The sequence below is a fragment of the Ictalurus furcatus genome, chromosome 27 (assembly GCF_023375685.1).
Source record: "Ictalurus furcatus strain D&B chromosome 27, Billie_1.0, whole genome shotgun sequence".
Classification (NCBI taxonomy): Eukaryota; Metazoa; Chordata; class Actinopteri; order Siluriformes; family Ictaluridae; genus Ictalurus; species Ictalurus furcatus.
Window position 1 is genome coordinate 6,628,991 of NC_071281.1, and position 20,967 is coordinate 6,649,957.

A 20,967-nucleotide genomic window follows, 5' to 3' on the forward strand; every position below is an offset into this window, starting at 1 on the left:
GAATATCCAAACAACCCCGCAAAGAGCTGAAAAAAAATTGTGGACCTGCACAAGTTTGCTTCCTCCTTAGGGGCACTTTTCAAACAATTAACAGGACAACAATCATCTATACAAACAACTATATGCAAATATTGACATTTTGGGACCATACAGACACTGCATCATTCAGAAATGAGGCACAAATGATTTCCCAGAGATGAATGAACCTTTGTCTAAAAGGTTCAACTGAACCCCAAGACAACAACAAAGGAACTGGTGAAAGAATTGGAGGCATCAGGTACCAAAGTATGTACATCCACCATTAAGAGAGTTCTATATCACAATGGCCTGAAAGGCTGTTGTGCAAGGGAGAAGTCCCTTCGAAGACTGTCGAGACTGAAGTTTGCAGCTGATCACCAGCCTTTTGGAGTGTTCTCTGGTCAGATATAGAGGAAAGCATAGAGGAAAAAGGTTGAGGCTTTTAATCCAAAAGAACACCATCTGAACTGTGAAGCATGGTAGCGGCAGCATCATGTTGTGGGAGTGTTGGACACTCATAGAAAATGGACTAGTGCACATCAGAAAATAGATGGCATCATGAAAAAGGAGGATAATCTAGAAATACTGAAGCAAAATCTTAAGACATCAGCTAGAAAGTTAAAAGTTGCTCATAACTGGGTCTTCCAGCAGGAAAATGATGCTAAGCATACCTCCAAAGTTGACAAAATGACTTAAAGACAACAAAGTGGTAATATTGGAGTGGCGATGAAAAAGCCCTGACCTAATTTTCCGATAGAAAATTTGTGGACTGAACTGAAAAAGTGTGCCTGACAAGGAGGCCCACAAACCTGAGAGTTACACCAGTTCTGTCGGGAGAAAACGGCAAAAATTCCAGCAGTATTGTGAGAAGTCTGTGGAAGGCTACCCCAAGCATTTGATTCAAGTTCAAGGAATAAAAAAGCCAACACAGCTAACAAATACTAACAAAGCGTACGTAAACCTATGACTCACTGAAAATCTGATATAGTTAATAAAAGATGAAATAAAGAAAGCCTAGGTGTATGTAAACTTTTGGCTCCAATTGTATGACCATGTGCCTGTATAGTGCCCACCTATGGAGTGCCTTCCCTCTCGGGGCGAGTGTGATTGTTGCTGGTGTAGCTGCTGCATTTGCTGGTTCTGTTCTGAGCACGTCCTCTCCAGCGCCTCCTTCTGTGCAGTCAGAGTGTGATTTTGTTCTCTAAGCTCTCTCAGCTCCTTCACCAGCTCCTGCTGAAACTCCACAGCACGGTGATATGCCTCATTCACCTCTGCACAACATAAAGCAACACAACACAGCATGGATGTGAGCAGTTAATCTCATGAATGCCATGTTCAAAACCGTAAACCAGAAAACAACTTCAGGTCAGCGCTCAACACGAATGGACAGGAGAGACACTGCCAGAATTTCTTGCTTTTTTTGAGCATTTAGAGCATGAATTAAAGCTAAAAACTCAGATTTGCTTTGGTTCCCTGCAGACATAATGATCCAGAAAGAAAAGTATTGTGGCTTCAGGCCATTCAGAGGGAGGACAAAAACAGAAAGCTGCAGCACAGAGCAAAACACATGAGATTATTATACAGTGAAGCAAAATCACAATCAGAACAATTTCAGCTCAACAAGCCATGCAAAACAAATAGACAAAAACGCAGCTATAAGTCACAGTGAGAGAACAGAGAAATGAAGTGAACAGAAAGTAGATGACACGATTTCTGTGAAATACAACAGTTTAGCTAGCACATCTTACAACATTCACACTTCAATAGCCTCTGGATTGGACTACTGCAGTATGTTGGAGGCCATTAAATAAATCAACAGATCAACAGCGTCCTTACCAGAAGTTAGAGCACTTTACCTCAGTCTTATACAAGCTACAACACTGGCTACCTATTAAGCACAACATTGACTACAACGTCCAGCTAATCATATTTAAAACTTTAAATGATCTTGGTGCTCTCCTGAAACAGTATAACCCATCCTGAGCGTTTTGTTCAACTGAGGTAGGCCTAACATTATTCGTAATGATCAGTCACATCTCAGCCGGTGGAAAACGCTCTTCGTACATCACCCCTAAACCAGGCATTCCAGAGAACATTAGGTATGCTAGCGCAATAACTGTATTTATATTCAGATTAAATCATACTTGTTTAGACTGGCCTATTCTTAGTATAGGGTCTTACCTGTACAATGTCTTGTTTTTATGATATGTAGTTGTTTTTGTTTTTTAAAATAAATGATATGTTGTCATTTTTATTTATTACACTGCTTTTTCATATACAGCTTGTTTTGGACATATCTTGCTCATGCAAAGTACTTCGAGATTTTGAAGTTAATATGAAAAGTGCAATATAAATAAAGAGTATTATTATTATTATTATTATTATTATTACTTCCATAGTTTTGCATGACAAGATGACTGAAAGCTTTCTAACTTTCCTAAAGCTAAACAATGACTTTAAAATAGGCAAGTGTCAATAACCATGTTTGTGTGTATGCTTGTGTGTGTGTTGCAGAGTGCAAATCTTTCTTTACAGGAGGTCAGTCATTCTGTTTATGCCCCATAGTAGTTTTTCCTACTGTTTCCATGATTCATTAATAAAAAAAAAAAAACTGATATTTGTGTTGTGTTACATAAAGATTATATTAGACAAACATCACATATAACCTACTGTTTATAATTAGTTAGCTAGATAACTATGCTAGTGAATTTCTTTCTTCATTCTTCAATATAAAATAATTTTTTTTTTTTTTTTTTTTTTTTTTTTAAAAGCCTAGTTTTGGTTTGATCTGTGTATTCCTATGACTACCAGTCTTTGTGTTAAGGTGAATGTGAGTACAATAAGTGACAACAGCATGTCAGAAGAGCCACTGTGAGTCATTCTTTAATGTCAAAGTTGCCCATGAAGTTCACACTGTGTGTTATATCAGCTTGCCAAAGGAGCGGAACTATTCACAAGCCGTATGTGTTCCAGCCAGTAGCACATTAACCGAGCTTAAATGTCAGAACTGCATAATATTGGCATTAATTTAGCCACACACATACATAATCAGGTCCATAAATATTTGGTCATTGACAAAAGGCATCATTATTTTAGCTGTCTACCACAGTATGTTTGGAGGATAAAAAGTGCTGTAATTCCTACACTGTTCACCTGATTTGGAAGTAAATACTCTCAAATTAAATGGCAAACTAAATTAAATGGACAAACTAACAATTATAAATATAAGGATTATTTTTATACTTGGATACAAATCCTTTGCAGTCAGTGAGTGCCTAAAGTGTGGAAACCATGGACATCATCAAATGTTGCGCTTCCTCCTCTGAGATGCTTTGCTGGGCCTTTACTGCAGTCACCTTCCGTTGCTGCTTGTTTGTGGGTCTTTCTGCATGTTGTTTTGTCTTTGGTAAATGAAAAGCATGTTCAACTGTGTTGAGGTCAGGTGACTGACTCGGCCATTTAAGAACATTCCATTTCTTTGCTTTAATAAGCTCTTGGGTTGCTTTTGTGGCATGTTTGGCTCAATATCCATCTTTACTGTGAAGCACCATCCTACCAGTTTTGTAGCATTTGAGAGAATCTGAGCAGAAAGTATAGCGCTATACACTTCAGTATTCATCCTGCTACGTCTATCAGAAGTCACATCAATAAACACCAGTGAGCCAGTTCCATTGGCAGCCATACATGCCCATTCCCTAACACTGCCTCAACAAGTTAATCTTGGTTTCATCTGTCCAAAGAATCTTGTTCCAGAACTGGGCAGGCATCTTTTTAGATGTTTTCTAGCAAAGTCTAATCTGGCCTTTCTGAACTTGTGTGTTACCAGTGGTTTGCACCTTGAGGTAAACCCTCTGTATTTATATTCGTGAAGGTGTCTCTTGATTGGAGACTTTGACAATGATATGTCTACCTCCTCAAGAGTGTTCTTGACTAGGCTAGATGTTGTGAAAGGGTTTTTCTTCATCAAGAAAAGAATTCTGTGATCATCCACTTTAGATATCTTCGATGGTCTTCCTGGCCTTTTGGTGTTGCTGATCTTTTGGTACATTCTTAAATGTAGCTTTTGGTACATTCTTAAAAAGAAGTAATGCACTGGTCATTCCTTCTTTTTAAGAATGTACCAAATTGTTGTTTTGTCCACTCCTAAAGTTTCTACTATCTGTCTGATAAGTCTGTTTTGCTTTTTCAGCCTAGTGATGGCCTTCTTTACTTGCATGGACATCTCTTTGGATCACATACTGAGAGTCCCCATGAACAGCTACCAAACGCACATTCAACACCTGGAATTAATCCAGACCTTTCATCTCATTAATTTGTCATGAAATAGCAAGGAAACAGGTCACACCTGGCCATGAAACTGCTCAATTGTCCAGTGATTTTTGAGCCTGTGAAAATGGAGGGACTATATAAGTATTTGCCCCATCCTAATTACAACATAAAACAAAGGCAACCTGAGTAAACACATAATATAGTTTTTATTGCATTTTATTTTTATTGAAGCAAAAAAATTCATCTGGTTTTTTAACCTATGCTTTGGATCATTGTCTTGCTGCATAATCCAGTTGTACTTGAGTTTCAGCTTACGGTCTGAAGACCGGACATTCTCCTTTAGGATTTTCTGGTAGAGAACAGAATTCTTGTTTCCCTCAATTACTGCAAGTTGCCCAGACCCTGAAGCAGCAAAGCATCCCCACACCATCACACTACCACCACCATGCTTGACCGTAGGTATGATGTTCTTTTTGTGGAAATCTAGGTTTGGTTTACGCCAGATGTAACGGGACCCCTGTCTTCCAAACAGTTGCACTTTCGACTCATCAATCCACAGAACATTCTCCCAAAAGGTTTGAGGTTTGAGTGTGTTTTGGCAAAATTCAGATGAGCCTTAATGTTCTTCTGGGTTAGGAGTGGTTTTCACCTTGCCACTCTTCCACGGATGCCATTTTTGCCCAGTGTCTTTCTGATAGTGGAGTCATGAATAGTGACCTTTATTGATGCAAGAGAGGCCTGTAGGTCCTTTGGTGTTGTCCTTGGCTCTTTTGTGACTGGCTGGATGAGTCGCTGCTGTGCTCTTGGAGGAATTTCAGAAAGTCGGCCACTTCTGGGAAGGTTCATTACTGTGCCGAGTTTTTTCATTTGGAAATAATGGCTCTCACTGTGGTCCTTTGGAATTCCAGAGCCTTTGAAATAGCTTTGTAACTCTTCCCAGACTGCTGTATTTCAATCACCTTCTTCCTCATCATTTCTGGAATTTCTTTCAATTTTAGCATAGTATGTTACTGGGTAAGACCTTTTAACCAGCTTCATGCTGTTGAAAAAGTTCTATTTAAGTGTTGATTTGATTGACCAGGGTTTGCAGTAATCAGGCCTGGTTGCATCAAGTCCAGCATGTTGCTTCCACTTGCGTATAATGGCCCCAATGGTGCTTAATGGAGGATTCAGAAGTTTTGAAATACGTCTGTATCCGATTCCATCAATGTGTTTTGCAACAAAAAGGTTGCGAAGGACTTGGGAGAGCTCTTTGCTTTTACCCATCATGAGACGTTTTTTGTGTGACACCTTGGTAACGAAAAGTCTTTTTATAGACCATCAATTTACTAACCCAGCTGATATTAATTTGCACAGATAGGGGGTATAATTACTTATGGATTTCAGCTGGTTCCTTGCCTTACCTTGCCTTGGAGAACTGCTTTTTATTAGCCAGTTCAATACTTTTTTACTGTGTCATTCCACTTTATTACACGACTTTATTTATGGACTTGAATGTTGTGAATTCTTTATATTTTCAGATTTCTTGAGTTAATACTGATGTCTGGTGAAAATTTCATGTGAATAGCCTCATTGGAAATATATTTACTGAAACAAATGTTGACCCGTTCAATACTTATTTCCCCCCCGCTGTATTACAGTATATTAATGTGTGGTCAACAAAGGTTTCCTGTACATGAGTAATCAATGTTAAAATATATAATGTAATATAAAAAGGATTTACATAGGTGGATACTAAGCTCTTCCCTACTTGTGATGTCCTTAACTCTACCATAAGTAAACGTCAGGCCACAAAAACTAAAGCAAGTCCATTATGACAGGTTCTTCTTAAACGACAGGTAATTATGACAGGTAATTCCTAAAATACAGACACTTTGACCCTGACTCTGGCAGCGACAATAACAAAGCAGATGAGCTGTTCTGCTGGAGATGCCTGATGACCCCGTACATGTTCTCACCTAATTTTTCTCTCTCACTCTCTCTTGCTGGACTCTTATTCTTCCTCGAGGTCTTTATCTTCGGAGTGCTGCTGGGCTGAGACTGCGTGCACAGGTCTTCATTCACATCTGAGAGAGAATGAAGAGTTATGGTAGTAATGAAAGTAGCACAAATTATGACATTCATACAGATTATAATTGTGTAGTAGCTTGGCAAAACCCTTCACATGGTCAAATCTTCTACTAAATAGACCTATATGTAGTTTTTTGCACAAAACATACCACAAGTAATGTTACAGCTTTTAGAAATCTGGTAACCCCTAAAAGCAAAAAAAGAACATTTTAACAGCCGATATCTGATTACAAACTGAATTGGCTTAGGTCTGGCACAGCACATATCTATCCAACAACTTGACTGACAGTTTTTAACCGCTGTGTTTGTTACACTGGCTCTTTGCCCAACATAATCTTCGCCTAAACAAGATTACAAGTAAAACATAAAAACAAATAATAGCTTCTGTCCATCCATCTTCTACCACTTATCCTCTTCAGGGTCACGGGGAAACCTGGAGCCTATCCCAGGGAGCATCGGGCACAAGGCGGGGTACACCCCGGACAGGGTGCCATTCCATCGCAGGTAATAGCTTCTGTGCAAGTCTAATTTTTTTTCTCGACAGCTTAAGATAATGAATGGCCCTGGTACCTTTTTATCTACTCTAAGACTCAACCTATTTCTTGTACAATCTCTAACAAGCACTCCAGGGTAGTCCCAGTGAACTGAATTCATATCCAAACACATTTTTAGGCAATTCTGATTTTTATATAATAATCAGGATAATGAAGATAACACTTTCCTTCATACTCTTTTGGCATTTTGGTGATATGCAAATATGCTGAAAAAAAATAGATAAAATGCCCAAAAACAAAAGATGATGTTTAAATTGGGAAGATACAAATTATTATGTGCACGTCTGGCAATGCAATAAATGATGCAGGTTATGTAAGATACCAGTCGTTCCCACAGCTGTAGCTTTTAACAAGCCCAAGCATGATCATTTCCTCTTTCCCATTAGCTACTTTAAGGCCCTTATAATGTTACCTAAAAATGGATGCTCAGGGAGGGAAAGGGGGGGGGTCTATTTGCAATGAAATGAAATGGCTATGATGACTCCTACTTTCCTCTCCTCTGATTTCCTAGTCATTTCGTTTTCTCCGTTAAAAACTATCAAAATGTAGCAGGCCATCTTTATGTCAGTGTGACTGTTGGGAAAGTTGCACTGACAAACTTGGAAGAAAAAGAAAATTTAAAAAAACTCACACTATTATATAGTGTCATGGACTCTGGTGCTCATTTCTCTAGACTAGGCTAAATGAAGAACTTGACCCCTATTAGGTTTTTCACATGCACTTCATCAAAAGGCTGTTAATTTTTTTTTTGCCCATCAGTCATAAAAAATAGCTACTGAACCTAACTACTGCAAAGCAGAACTATTCCCTAGCACATGTACTGCTACCAGTTTTGCAAATTAACACTCCACATAATACTTTCTCTACATTCCATTTTGAATATTTACCCATTTTTACAGCTTTAGCCTTATTCTTAATTCTTTCCAATTACTGTCCAAGTCTATCTATCTTTCTTGCATATGTACACATTTTATTTTATATTATTCATGAAAGACATGACTAGGTTCTTTCCAAAGACACTGTATTTCTCATTTCTCATCTCCTTTCTTCTTTTCCCCATTCTCTTCTTCTCCTTCTGACATAAATTAAGCAGGTTCTGTTGGTAAATTGAGCTGGTGTGGACTTTCTGAATTCCTTTTCATAAAAAAAAACTGATCAGAAGATACTCTAAATACTTCTCCTGAATCATCTTAGTGAATTTCTAAGTTATTGCATGAGGGCTAGCATGTACTTAACATGTAATTACTCCACTGCACAGCCAGTTTTTTGTAATGCTGAGCACAAACTGGAATGTACATGCATCTGTCAGTGAGCAGATGTATGTGCTTTGAGGCCCATGCATACAGTGGTGCTTGAAAGTTTGTGAACCCTTTAGAATTTTCTATATTTGTGCATAAATATGACCTAAAGCATCATCATATTTTCACACGTCATAAATGCAAATAAAGAGAACCCAATTTCATAAATGAGAAAACAATGCTATACTTGGTCATGCATTTATTGAGGAAAATGATCCAATACTACATATCTGTGAGTGGGAAAAGTATGTGAACCTTTTCTTTCAGTATCTGGTGTGACTCCCTTGTGCAGCAATAACTGCAACTAATCTATTCCGGTAACTGTTGATCAGTCCTGCACATCGGCTTTCAGGAATTTCAGCCCATTCCTCAGTACAGAACAGCTTCAACTCTGGGATGTTGGTGGGTTCCCTCACATGAACTGCTTGCTTCAGGTCCTTCCACAACATTTCTATTGGATTAAGGTCAGGACTTGGCCATTCCAAAACATAAACTTTATTCTTCTTTAACCATTCTTTGGTAGAATGACTCGTGTGCTTAGGGTCGTCTTGCTGCATGACCCACTTTCTCTTGACATTCAGTTCATGGACAGAATTTTTCATTAGAATTTGTTGGTATAATTCAGAAAAAGAGACATTCTGGCCCAGATGCAGCAAAACAGGCCCAAACCATGACACTACCACCACCATGTTTCACAGATGGGATAAAGTTCTTATGCTGGAATGCGGTGTTTTCCTTTCTCCAAACATAATGCTTCTCATTTAAACCAAATATTCTATTTTGGTCTTATCCATCCACAAACCATTTTTCCAACAGCATTTTGGCTTGTCCATGTGATCTTTAGCAAACTGCAGAAGGGCAGTAATGTTCTTTTTGGAGAGCAGTGGCTTCCTCCTTGCAATCCTGCCATGCACACCATTGTTCAGTGTTCTCCTGATGGTGAACTCATGAACATTAACATTAGCCAATGTGAGAGGTCTTTAGTTGCTTAGAAGTTACCCTGGGTTCCTTTGTGACCTCATGGACTATTATACGTCTCTCTTAGAGTGATCTTTGTTGGTCCCCACTTCTGGAGAGGGTAACAATGACCTTGAATGTACTCCATTTGTTCAAAATCTGTCTGACTGTGGATTGGTGGAGTCCAAAGTCTTAAAAGACCTTTTCCAGCCTGGTGAGCATCAACAACTCTTTCTCTGACGTCCTCAGAAATCTCTTTTGTTCATGCCATGATACACTTCCACAAACAGGTGTTGTGAAGCTCAGACTTTGACAGATCCCTTTTCTTTAAATAAAACAGGGTGCTCACTCACACCTGATTGTCATCCCATTGATTAAAAACACCTGACTCTAACTTCACCTTCAAATTAACTGCTAATCCTAGAAGTTCAATACTTTTCCCACTCACAGATATGTAATAGTGACTCAATTTAATTAATAAATAAATGACCAATTATAATATTTTTTGTCTCATTTGTTTAATTGGGTTCTCTTTGTCTACTTTTAGGACTTGTGTGAAAAACTGATGTTTTATATGCAGATATATAGAACATTCTAAAGTGTTCACAAACTTTCAAGCACCACTGTATATACAGTACTATATAGCGGAAAGTTTCTCAAAACCTGATCATCACACCCATAAATGCTTTTTGAACATCGCAATCCATATTTAGTACTTCTTTGCTGTTATAATAACCTCCACTTTTCTAGGAAGGCTAACCACTAGATTTTGTAGTGTGGCTGTGGGGATTTCAGCCATAAGAGCATCAGTGAAGTAAGGCACTGATGTCAGGTGAGGAGGAATGGGGTGCTGTCGGCATTCCAGTTCATTCCAAAGCGTTTAGTGGGGTTGAGGTCACTAGAGATCTTCCACTCCAACTTTTGCAAACCATGTCTTCACGGAGCTTGCTTTGTGCACAGGGCATTGTCATGATGGAACAGGTTTGGACCTCTTAGTTCCAGTGAAGGGAAATTGTAATGCTACAGTATATACAGAAATCCTTTACAATTGTGTGCTTCCAACTTTATGGCAACAGACTGGGGAAGAACCACATATGGGTGTCATGGTCAGGTGTCCACAAACTTTTGGGCATATAGTGTATAAACTGTAGGTGTGTACATATACACAAAATTCTAATTACATACAATACGATACAGTGATGTATTGATAGGATACACTATTGATACAGCAAATATAAGTGGTGTCTGCCTAAGGTTTCAGTTTTAATTGATTAGCGCAATAATTGAAAAGGAATAACAACACAGCGATTGTGTGAGCCATTCAGACTCTTAGCAGTATATTATATAACGAAAGAAAATGTCACATCCGTCCAGGCCAATTCACCACCACACAACTAGAGGGCCCCTTCCCCGAATTTGAAGAACTTTTCCTCAGTTGTCACAGTTACTTCCTATCCAAGCACTATATAAAGCACATGGTCACATACACTCACTGTGAAGCCTTGCCGATTGTTGTCTCTCGTGTAAATTCTGAGCCGTGGATTACATTCTACCTATTCTGTGTATGAGGCTTGTTTTCCTTCCTGTTCACCTGCCCTTTTTTGTGTTTGACCCCTGCTTGGCTTTCTGATTATTCTCTGATATCACTGTGAACTCTGTGTATGACCCTGGCTTTTTTATTGTTATTGAGGCTTGGATTTCAGAATTATACTGTTAATAAACCTCCAAGAAATGTCTGAAGATCATTCGTTACACAAAAGTTGTACAATAGAATGTAAATTCAACATGGCTATGCTTTCAGTGGTGTGACTCACAAGGTGGGCGTGTCTGAAGCACAGAGCTTTTCTCATTCTGCTGTTGGTTGGTTGTGCTGTCAGAGTCACGTAGCTCTCTGTAGCCCTTTTCAGCTCTGAGCTAGCCAGTAGTAGTGCAGTAGGGCATAGACATTTTGCTTAGTAACACTATGTAGCAACTATTATGTTACACGTTTTCATGTCACACACAGCTAAGACTGCCTGAAAGTAATTTGGTTGGTGCAATGGAAGTGAAAATTGGGCTTGAGACCTGTTTAGTAGTTAAACAGTTAGACTCTAATACTAAAGTATGGAAGAAATGAATTGTGGAGTTTTAGTACCTGGAGATGCCATGCTTCTGTGAGATGGAGACCTTGTCTGTAGTGCCAATGGGGGCTTCTGTATAAACAGGAAAACAAAACAATCTGCAATGTCCCACCAGTGGAAATAAACACATAAATGTATAATAAAGGTTCTGACGTGGTAATGGATACAGTATCTAATCTCTAAATGGAATATTTATAACCATGGGCTTTATCATTAAAGTTAATTTAACTCATGTTCCCCAAAATACTAATGTTCATTATGTCAGAGGGTAGAAACAAGGGTCATTAATGGCTTTCAACATCCATTTAAATTGGACTGCTCTGGGTGGTCAAGTGTGGAGTAATGTGTCCAGGCAGCAGGGAACACTAAGTGGAACTCTAATGCCATTGGAGTTCTAATGGAAGTCTAATTGGTGAGTCAGAGGAACTGTCAGTGCCTCTTGTTTCAGGCCACCACTCAGTCAGTCTCAGCAAAGATGACAGCGATATTAATAACCTACGGTTCCCACTGCAGAGAGCAGAGAAGGGACGGAAGCATTCTCCATTCCCTTCCTGTCTCTTTTTCTCTTCTGTCCCTCTCTACTTAAAAGCATTCTCATTTTCACTGATCCTCCTCACATACATCATTCTCTTCAATCTGTGTTTCTTTCTGGTGTCTAGATCTCCCATTCTCTCTCTGTACGTCTAGTAGAGTTATTTCTTCAGCCCTTAGGCTCAACAGTCCTACATTTGTACAGTTTCGAGTGTTCCGAAAAAACACTTGCAGTCAAGGCTACAATTACTGGCAGCCTTCATGAAAATGAGTAGAAATGAATATATAAAAGGAGTTGCACACAAGTGATTGCTTTGAGTGAAAACATATGGAGATACTTTGGGGGTTCATAGTTTAATAATATCTTTTCAAAGATAAAAGGTTTTCTTTAGTAGTGCATTTTTTTCCTTATGAATACTAAGCCCCTTCATGTAAACTCTGGATCTGGACCAATCCTATCTACAGAACATTTCAAGTTCCTTCATATTCTTAGGTCTGTGTATTTGGATTCTCTCAGCAATTCAATTCAATATTTATAACAGATTTAAAAGTGGAAACTGAGCTAGCTATTACAATACACTGATATAATTTTCCTGTATCCAGTTCTGTGTTGAACGTATGTTTGGGGTCATTATCGTTTTGAAAGATCTATCTATGGCCAAGTCTTAACCTCCCAACAGAGGTAATCAGGCTTGTGGCCATCATCATCATCATCATCAAGAGATCTTGAATTTGTATACCAACAATTAAACAGTCAAAATAGGCAAAATTGGCCATACTCTCTCTCCCCTGTCAATCACAGCAACATTAGCCAATCGTGGACATTTGTGTGCTCATGTATACAGAAGAGGGCAGACAGCGCTTTCCTTTGCTTTAACTACCCAGCTGGTAGCAGCTGATAGTAGAGATCTGTCTATTACTGGAGAGAAAATGGGGAAATAAAAAGGGTACTTGGTGGAAATCATGATGCCATCAATCTTGTCACAAGCCCCAAAACAGACATAATACATCAATGATCCACCACCATATTTTGCAGCTGGTGTGGAGGCTGGCCTTATATGCCCTCCCCATTTCCCTCCACTAAACCTGCCAATGGTGTACATGGCAAAAAGCTTGAACTTAGGTCTCATCTTACCATAGCACATTTGATCTGACACTTGAATTTCATTTTATAGGTCACTCTCAGGATGAGCTATTTTTGTGCAACCCTTTCAAACAGCTTGCTGTCATAAAGGTGGAATCTAATACTTTTTAAATGATTTTCAACTTCACAACCTAGAGAACTGGCTAAAATGTGTAATTCTGTCATCTTTAGGCTCTTCTTCGTCTCCTTCACAATTTTTCTTGGACCCATATATTCCTGGCAAATTCTCAACTATTCCAGACTACTGAAATGTTTTTTTTATATGGCCCAGATTGAGCTTATTTTTAACTGCTTATGTATTTTTTACTGCCTGCATTGTGTGGTGATGGAAGACCAAGGGATTTTACAAGTGAGCAACCTTATATTTGGTCTAAGACAACACAGTTTTTGAAGACTGACTGCAGCTTCAAGGATACCAATTTTCTTGAAATTATTTAAAATCTTCTTTGGGGTATCAAGAATTTTCCAAAATATATTTTTGTGATAAAATAATGTTAGTTAACAAAATTACTATGGGAATGCTTTTTGTCATAGATAACATCTGTTTCGTAAGTGGATGGACGATGTGGTGAAGGCCTCTTTTACCTTTACACTCGTCTGTTCATCCACCTCGGTTTCATCTGAAATGCATTTTTATTTTTATAATTATATATCTTTTCCAAGTTAAACACTGTATACATGCTTTCAAATATATTGATGTCCGAAATACATTGTCATTAAGATGTACGCATATTATGAAATATTAAATGAACAATTTAATATAAAACACAGTCATAGGGCACACCTTCAGTGTTTAAAGGAGAGACGACCTCAAACGTAGAGTTGTCAGTGTCTTCATCCAGTTTTAACGGAAAGGAGTCCTAGAAAAGGCGAAATATACATATAATTATACATAGAAACATAATCTGATTAGTAACACAGACTACTTTAGCAACTGTTATTGTTACACATTTTTCATGTGAACAACGACAGTTAAGACCGGTCATAATTGTGTCTAAAATTAACTTGGCTGATGCAACAATATTTAAACATATATAGAGCTATACATAGCTTCACAACTAAATATGTACAAAAGAATATTTTTTATTTTTGAATGTGTGTAACAGGACAAACCACAGCAATGAAATTGTGTGTGTGTGTGTGTGTGTACATTTGTGAACACAAATCCAATGGATAAATTGTACCATCTGTATGACGCTTATTGGTAATGCCAATTTAAAACCCCATTGCAAAATCAGATGAGAAAACCACAGAACACAGAAACGTGGCACAACCTTCTTCAGTGGCATTGGAGCTCTGCCCTGTCTCTTTACAGACTGGTACACAGGACTTTCCTCTCTCTGCACGACTGCTTCTATCTCTTCCTCCTCATCTTCGTCATCATCATCATTGTCGTCATCATCACCGGGTCGTGGAGAAGGCAGACGAGGTCGGCCTGCCATCGAATCTGGCCATCGATCCCTGAAGCAATAAAGAACAACGAAGCGTGATTTATAACCAAGCTGTCACAGTGATACTTGATACTATCAAGTCATGTTTCTATGTTGCTCTGAATATGAAAATATATCAAACTTTACAGTAATTTGAGATAGGGAGAAATATTATAATAAGGACATGCCTGGGTGCAAAGCCACCAACACTGTTCTGGGAATGTTTCCTTAATAAACTGACCCTTCCTGTGTAACTGTGACTGAAGGTCAGCTAGCACACCGTGGGGCAGTTTGTAACGTGTGGTTGCAGACACACATGTACAATGTGTTCCAAATCTGATTATACTCCTAAATAGTTCAAAATATTTTAAAGTGAAACACCTTGTTTAGGAACAACAGATTTTTCTGAAGTGAAAGAACTTTTTTACCTTTACATCACAGAGCATACAATCAGAAAAATAAAACACTGAAAAGCATATAAACATAGATGATTGCAGTGTGATCCGTCTTAGTAATTCTGTTAATTAGTTATTTTCAGATTCATGGATTGCTTAATGAGAAACAGTCTGAGAGAACCTTTTTAAACCCAAACACCTCAGCTTGCAGAATAATAAGGTTTTAATGCATAGGTTCTCATCCTTGGTTAGTAACACCACATGTGGCTGTCTGAGATGCAGATGTTGGATAGTTAACCAACTTGCTTCATGTAATATTTAAATGAAAACTGGCAGACTATTATTCTTATTAAAATTTCATTAGCCTCCAGCACAAATCAATGTGTAATTGCTTGGGCAATAAACTCAGCCTGGAGAAAGGGAGAATGAAATGATTCGTCAGGTTTACCTGGTGTAAAGTGCTGTGCTGGCATAAGGCTCAAAGCCAGTGTGGCTGTCTGTGTGTGAGCAGTCGCTCTCAGAATAGGACCTGGTGCGAGGTGGAGGGATGGCAAAGGTGCGTCCTGTTAAGGAGGACGTCAATATGGCAGCCGCAAGAGCAGACCTGAAGTGAAGAACGAAAGAAGAGACACAGAGAAAATACACAGTAGTATTGAGAGCGCAGTATGTAGTATATATGTTGCACCATGTGTCAACAACAACTAGATAGATAGATAGATTTTGTAAAAACATGTTTTGATACTTCTTTATTAAATATTCTGTTTAATTAAGAGTAATTTCCCAGGTCCCCAAGAGTGCAGTGAAGAACCAGTGGCTTAATGTATTTGTGTGACAGCCTGGGAAACACTTCATATCATCAAATTTGTTACATTGCCTAGTATATATTTTGTTCTGAAAATCATTAGAATCTGTTTTTAAATGAAAATCGTCTTTTTAAAGAATTTTAAAAAGAGCCCGTCTATGTTACTCCTGTAAGGGGCAATATAGAGCAATAAGTGCCAAAAATATGTACTTTTTTCGTTTCCAAGCTTAAACATTTACGCTGTAAATATTAGTTCTTTCCTAAAAAGAACTAAATTAGGGGTGACACAGTAACGAGTATAAAACATATGCATTGAACTTTTTTTAATTTGACAATTATTTTGCAAACTATATAGATTCTCCCCCTCCCACTACAGTAATGTACCTTTCAGATAAATGCCAATAAACAAACGCATTTAAGAGGAGTTGCTGATGTGTTATTGGTCTGCTTAAGTGATTTTTTGGTCTGGCATAATGTGACTCGTTTTCTTAAATGAGTTCGGCATTTAAAAGAAAAATTCAATAAAAGAATGTATTAACACACCGTCTAAAGGCAACTGCTATTTACTATTTTTAATTTGCATTTAATTAAATATGTAATAATAAATAGTTATCAACATAATAAATAAATTCTCTTTCATCTCCTGAGGTAAATGTCAGTCACATAATGAACCGGAGCCTTTAATCGGCTGATCACTGCTCACCCTCACATCAGCCTTAAATTCATGTGCGATTATTTTAGTGAGTTTTGTTAATTTTTTTGCATGAGTATTCAAACATCACAACTTTCTAAGCGCAGGCTTCATAGATCATTTGGCAGCTGGTATTTATAAAGTTTGCACACTGAATCCAGTTATGTCGATTTCGCTATGGCAAACAGCCAAAACTTGATCACAGCAGGGAGTGTTCATGTTAGAAAAGTATATTTTTGAAACCACTGTTTTAAAAGTGGCTTATAAATTTATTAACATTGTTGTCAAAGAATGTTACAGGCAGGGAAAAAACGGATTTTGACTGTTTCCCAGAATTCAGCTGCGGCGACATCCCAGACCATCACATAAATATTTAATCTACCAAGGATATAAAAACCCAAAAGAGACCAGGGAGTATCAGTACATAATTAATCAAACTAAAGAAAAGATAACCATAATGTTAAGAAGAATGATTTTTTTTTCCACAAAATCCAAAATGCATGATATAAAATATAAGTTAAATGCAATTAGATTCAAAAGGCTATGAAAAGTGAAGCTTTCTGATTGAAACATAGAGGCAAAGAAATACAAAAATAAACAGAGACAAAGAAGAACACCAATAAGGATAAGCGACAATCAGACTGCAGACAAGGATGGACTAGAAGCGGGGAGCTGGAGATGAAGAATCAGAGCAGAGGATTTTATATGAGGAATGTTTGTACCTGGGTCTCTCTGGTGAGGAATTGGGGCTACGAGGGGGAGGAGTGCGGGGAACAGCAGGCTTGGGAGCAATGGTGGCAGCAGGGATCAAGCCATGAGCTATGTTCTTCTACAAAAGTCACAGAGAAGCACAATTGCATGTGTGAGAGTGGATTGCGAATGACATGCTGCTTATTTCTATAACAATGTTTGGAACAGCTGCGATGGATTGGTGTCCAATTCAACATGTGTTTCTGGGAAAGGCTCGGAATCTGCCGCAACCCTGACCAGGACAAAGTGCTTACTGAAGATGAATGAATAAATGAATGCATCCTGAGTGTGTGGTAATGACTATGAGGAACCCTAGAGACTATCAGCCTACAAATTGCTTTCAAACTGAAACAAAATGTTGAGATTTTAGCTCAAAACTTGTAAAATTACAAGAAAAAACACAATTATACCTCCTGTTCGGTTACAATTGATCAATAGTTTCGTGACATTTATAGCAATAAAATCATAATATTTTGAAATGGAAAATTCTGTATATCACACAAAACCTCCTAATGGCAAGGGTGTAAATGGGTGGGAGTGAGCAGTAACAAATGGAATATGACAGACACGTTTTTATTATTATTATTATTATTATTATTATTATTATTATTATTATTATTATTATTTTCAATGCTCATTAAAGAATCATGTATACGTCAGTTTCATGTTAGAATAAATATTATATGGCCACTTATGGCCATTGGAGGCCACTTTTTCCACTTTTAGTAGTTTACAATACATTTAAAATAGGAAATAGTGACCTCCAACGCATTATTACAGCTATACACATTTTATCCACAGCATGTGTATCTACAGCATGCAAATATACATAGAGAATACCCAACTGTTAATAAACATCAAGCAGCCAATCACTTTAACATATCTAAATTTTACACATTTAGATTCAGTTACTCATTGTGACATACATTACACACTTTTCTGAGTATGTTGGATATGATCAAGTGTCCATGCTGTATAAGTCTATTGTTAATGACTGTAAGAAGTAACTGACTGGGCCATTTGTTTTATGTTCACTCATTTCAACCGCAAAACCTGACTCAGATAATAATAAATTATAAGCACTTTTATAGGGCTTGTGGCCACACAAGTATGTTGTTTGCCTGTGTCTGATCTTCACAACACATGTTTGTGGAAGTGTATCATGGCATGAACAAATGAGATTTCTGAGGACTTCAGAAAAAGAGTTGTTAATGCTCATCAGGCTGGAAAAGGTCACGAAACGACCTCTAAAGAGTTTTGACTCCATCTATCCACAGTCCGATCCACAGATTGTGTATAAATTTAGGAAATTTAAGACCAGTGTTACCCTCCCCAGGAGTGGTCTACCAACAATGATCACTCTAAGGCCAAGACGCGTAACAGTCCCTGAGGTCACAAAGGAACCCAGGGTAACTTCTAAGCAACTGAAAACCTCTCTCATATTGGCTAATGTTAATGTTCATGGGTCCACCATCAGGAAAACGTTGAACAATGGTGTACGTGGCAGGGTTGCAAGGAGAAAGCCACTGCTCTCCAAAAAAAAACTGTTTAGGAAAACACTGCATTCCAGCATAAGAACGTTATCCCATCTGTGAAAGATGATGGTGGTAGTATCATGGCTTGGGTCTGTTTGCCGTATCTGGGCCAGGACAGCTCGCCATCACTGATGGAACAATGAATTCTGAATTACACCAACAAATTCTAATGGAAAATATTAGGACATCTGTCCGTGAACTGAATCTCAAATGCAAATGTATCATGCAAAGACAAAGACAAAGAAGACAAAGAAGTCGTTCTACCAAAGAATGGTTAAAGAGGAATAAAGTTGATGTTTTGGAATGGCCAAGTCAAAGTCCTGACCTTAATCCAATAGAAATGTTGTGGAAGGACCTGAAGCAAGCAGTTCATGTGAGGAAACCCACCAACATCCCAGATTTGAAGCTGTTCTGTACCGAGGAACGGGCTGAAATTCCTCCAAGCCGATGTGCAGGACTGATCAACAGTTACCGGAAACGTTTAGTCGCAGTTATTGCTGCACAAGGGGGTCACACCAGATACTGAATGCAAAGGTTCATATACTTTTGCCACTCACAGATCTGTGAGAGTATTGGATCATTTTCCTCAGTAAATAAATGACCAAGTGAAATATTTTTGTCTCATTTGTTTAACCGAGTTCTCTTTATCTACTTTTATGACGAGTAAAAATCTGATGATGTTTTAGGTCATATTTATGCAGAAATGTAGTCATTTCTAAAGGGTTCACAAACTTTGTGGAATGAACTTTCCTAATAAGACCTCACTGGTTTGTTGTGGGGTTTTATCAGTATTAAGCAAAACTGACGCAAAAAAAATAGTGTATTATAAAATGAACGCCCGCTCAAAGGTCCCAAAAAGAACTTTTCCAAAACAACTTTTCCTTGTTGCTGGGGTTTTACCATCATCTGTACATCTTTTCTACCTTTAGTGCTTATCTTTAACCTGAAACTGTATAGTATACATTTAAGAATAATTTAAGGCACATAACCAGACCTTAAGGACTGATTTCCCTGCTGGAAAAAAACAAACAAACAAACAATAGAAACCATGACAGAAATTCTAATGGTTTCCACCAAAAAAAATACCATTACAAATCATCAACTGTTAACCACTAAAATCATTACCAAATGGTTTCCATTAAGTTGTAGGGTGTATTAAGGAAGTAGGTCTTTAATGGCATCCACTAGACATAACATGCCACCAATAAAAGTCAACATATTACACTGGTATTAAGTTGGCTTGACGTTGGACGGTCAATATTCGCAGATATTAAGGGACCGTCTCTAAAGTTACATGGGTATGCACGATTCTAACTTAAATAGCATTTGAAGGGAATGACTTACAGTCATAAAGCCAAATGTATATTATTCATGAAGGTGTCAGCTATGATGCACTTCTTTTAGATTTTATATATTTACTAAAATAAACTATGAAATGATATGTAAAATTTGCCATGTATTTCACTACCGAACTGGCTCATACACACAATACACAATCATTTAAACAAGTTAGAAACGTGTACATCAATGTCGTATGTAACTTTAGAGACGGTCCCTAAATTTGCGCAGATCTGCGAATATGGTACGTCCAATGTCAAGCCAACTTTACACCAGTACAAATTACCAGTAGAGACTCACAGGGACCAGAGACAGGAACAGGTACAGTTTGGTACCTTTATTTCTGAGAGAGCAGGCTGTTGTTTCATACACTTTCATACCCGAGTATCATATCTGCATTGCATGCAGGTTGTTTTTGTATTTTGGTTGTACTGTATTTGAACATTTACGGTAAGGTTAGCTAGCATAGCCTCGTCGCTATCTAAACTAGCTAGCAACGCCAACAGACTTCAGAAACACCAACAAAGGACACTACTGATGCAGCTTGTTTAGATAGTTAGTTAATACAACAAGAAAGATTTCTCTGAAACTCACGAATGCCCTTCGCTCGCATCTTCTGAAAGAGAAGTTGAATTTTGACATGATCCAACTTTGTCCTCGCCGCATTCAGATTTACGCCGTTAAAAAAGGCGAGATTTCTTTACAAATAATCACATATGGAAATACACGTATATAATAACTGAAACAAAACCGCTCCCGTTTGTGTGCAATATAAATAATTATTTCAGTTTGGCTTATCAACTTGTTAACGTCTATCTAAGTTCATGTATCTAGACGCTTTACAGTTTTGTCCACGTCCATCCAACCTTGAATCCTATTGGCTTAGAGATCTGACAACAACCAATCATGGTTGAGATTTAATCTTCTTAGCAACGCAGGCGGCGGTCGTATAGCAAGTGCGCGTCAGTGTAACTCTCAGTCGTGTCCAGTAGAGGGCGCGCTACACCACAAAATACCATGCAGCACTGTTCAAATGAACTGCTGGTACTTTGCACATCTAAAGTT

At 38.1% G+C, this 20,967-nt stretch overlaps 1 protein-coding gene across 5 annotated transcripts in view; it reads right to left on the minus strand.

The window, feature by feature from the left end:
* Window positions 1–20,763, minus strand: part of cep89 (centrosomal protein 89) — a 111,254-nt gene extending 90,491 nt beyond the window's left edge. For 4 of the 5 annotated variants that reach the window (XR_008384864.1, XR_008384863.1, XM_053616553.1 and 1 more), the window contains exons 1-9: window positions 20,497–20,763; window positions 17,002–17,108; window positions 15,235–15,390; window positions 14,236–14,422; window positions 13,746–13,821; window positions 13,547–13,581; window positions 11,301–11,358; window positions 6,246–6,353; window positions 1,092–1,289 (exon numbers count right to left, since the gene is read on the minus strand). Coding sequence is in view for 3 of the 5 variants with exons in the window: in XM_053616553.1 (XP_053472528.1) it covers window positions 1,092–1,289; window positions 6,246–6,353; window positions 11,301–11,358; window positions 13,547–13,581; window positions 13,746–13,821; window positions 14,236–14,422; window positions 15,235–15,390; window positions 17,002–17,108; window positions 20,497–20,568 (997 nt within the window). In the remaining 2 variants the exon portion in view is untranslated. The remainder of the gene's footprint in view (window positions 1–1,091; window positions 1,290–6,245; window positions 6,354–11,300; window positions 11,359–13,546; window positions 13,582–13,745; window positions 13,822–14,235; window positions 14,423–15,234; window positions 15,391–17,001; window positions 17,109–20,496) is intronic. The other variant, XM_053616554.1, reaches the window with a different exon arrangement.
* Between the last annotated feature and the right edge of the window lie 204 nt (window positions 20,764–20,967).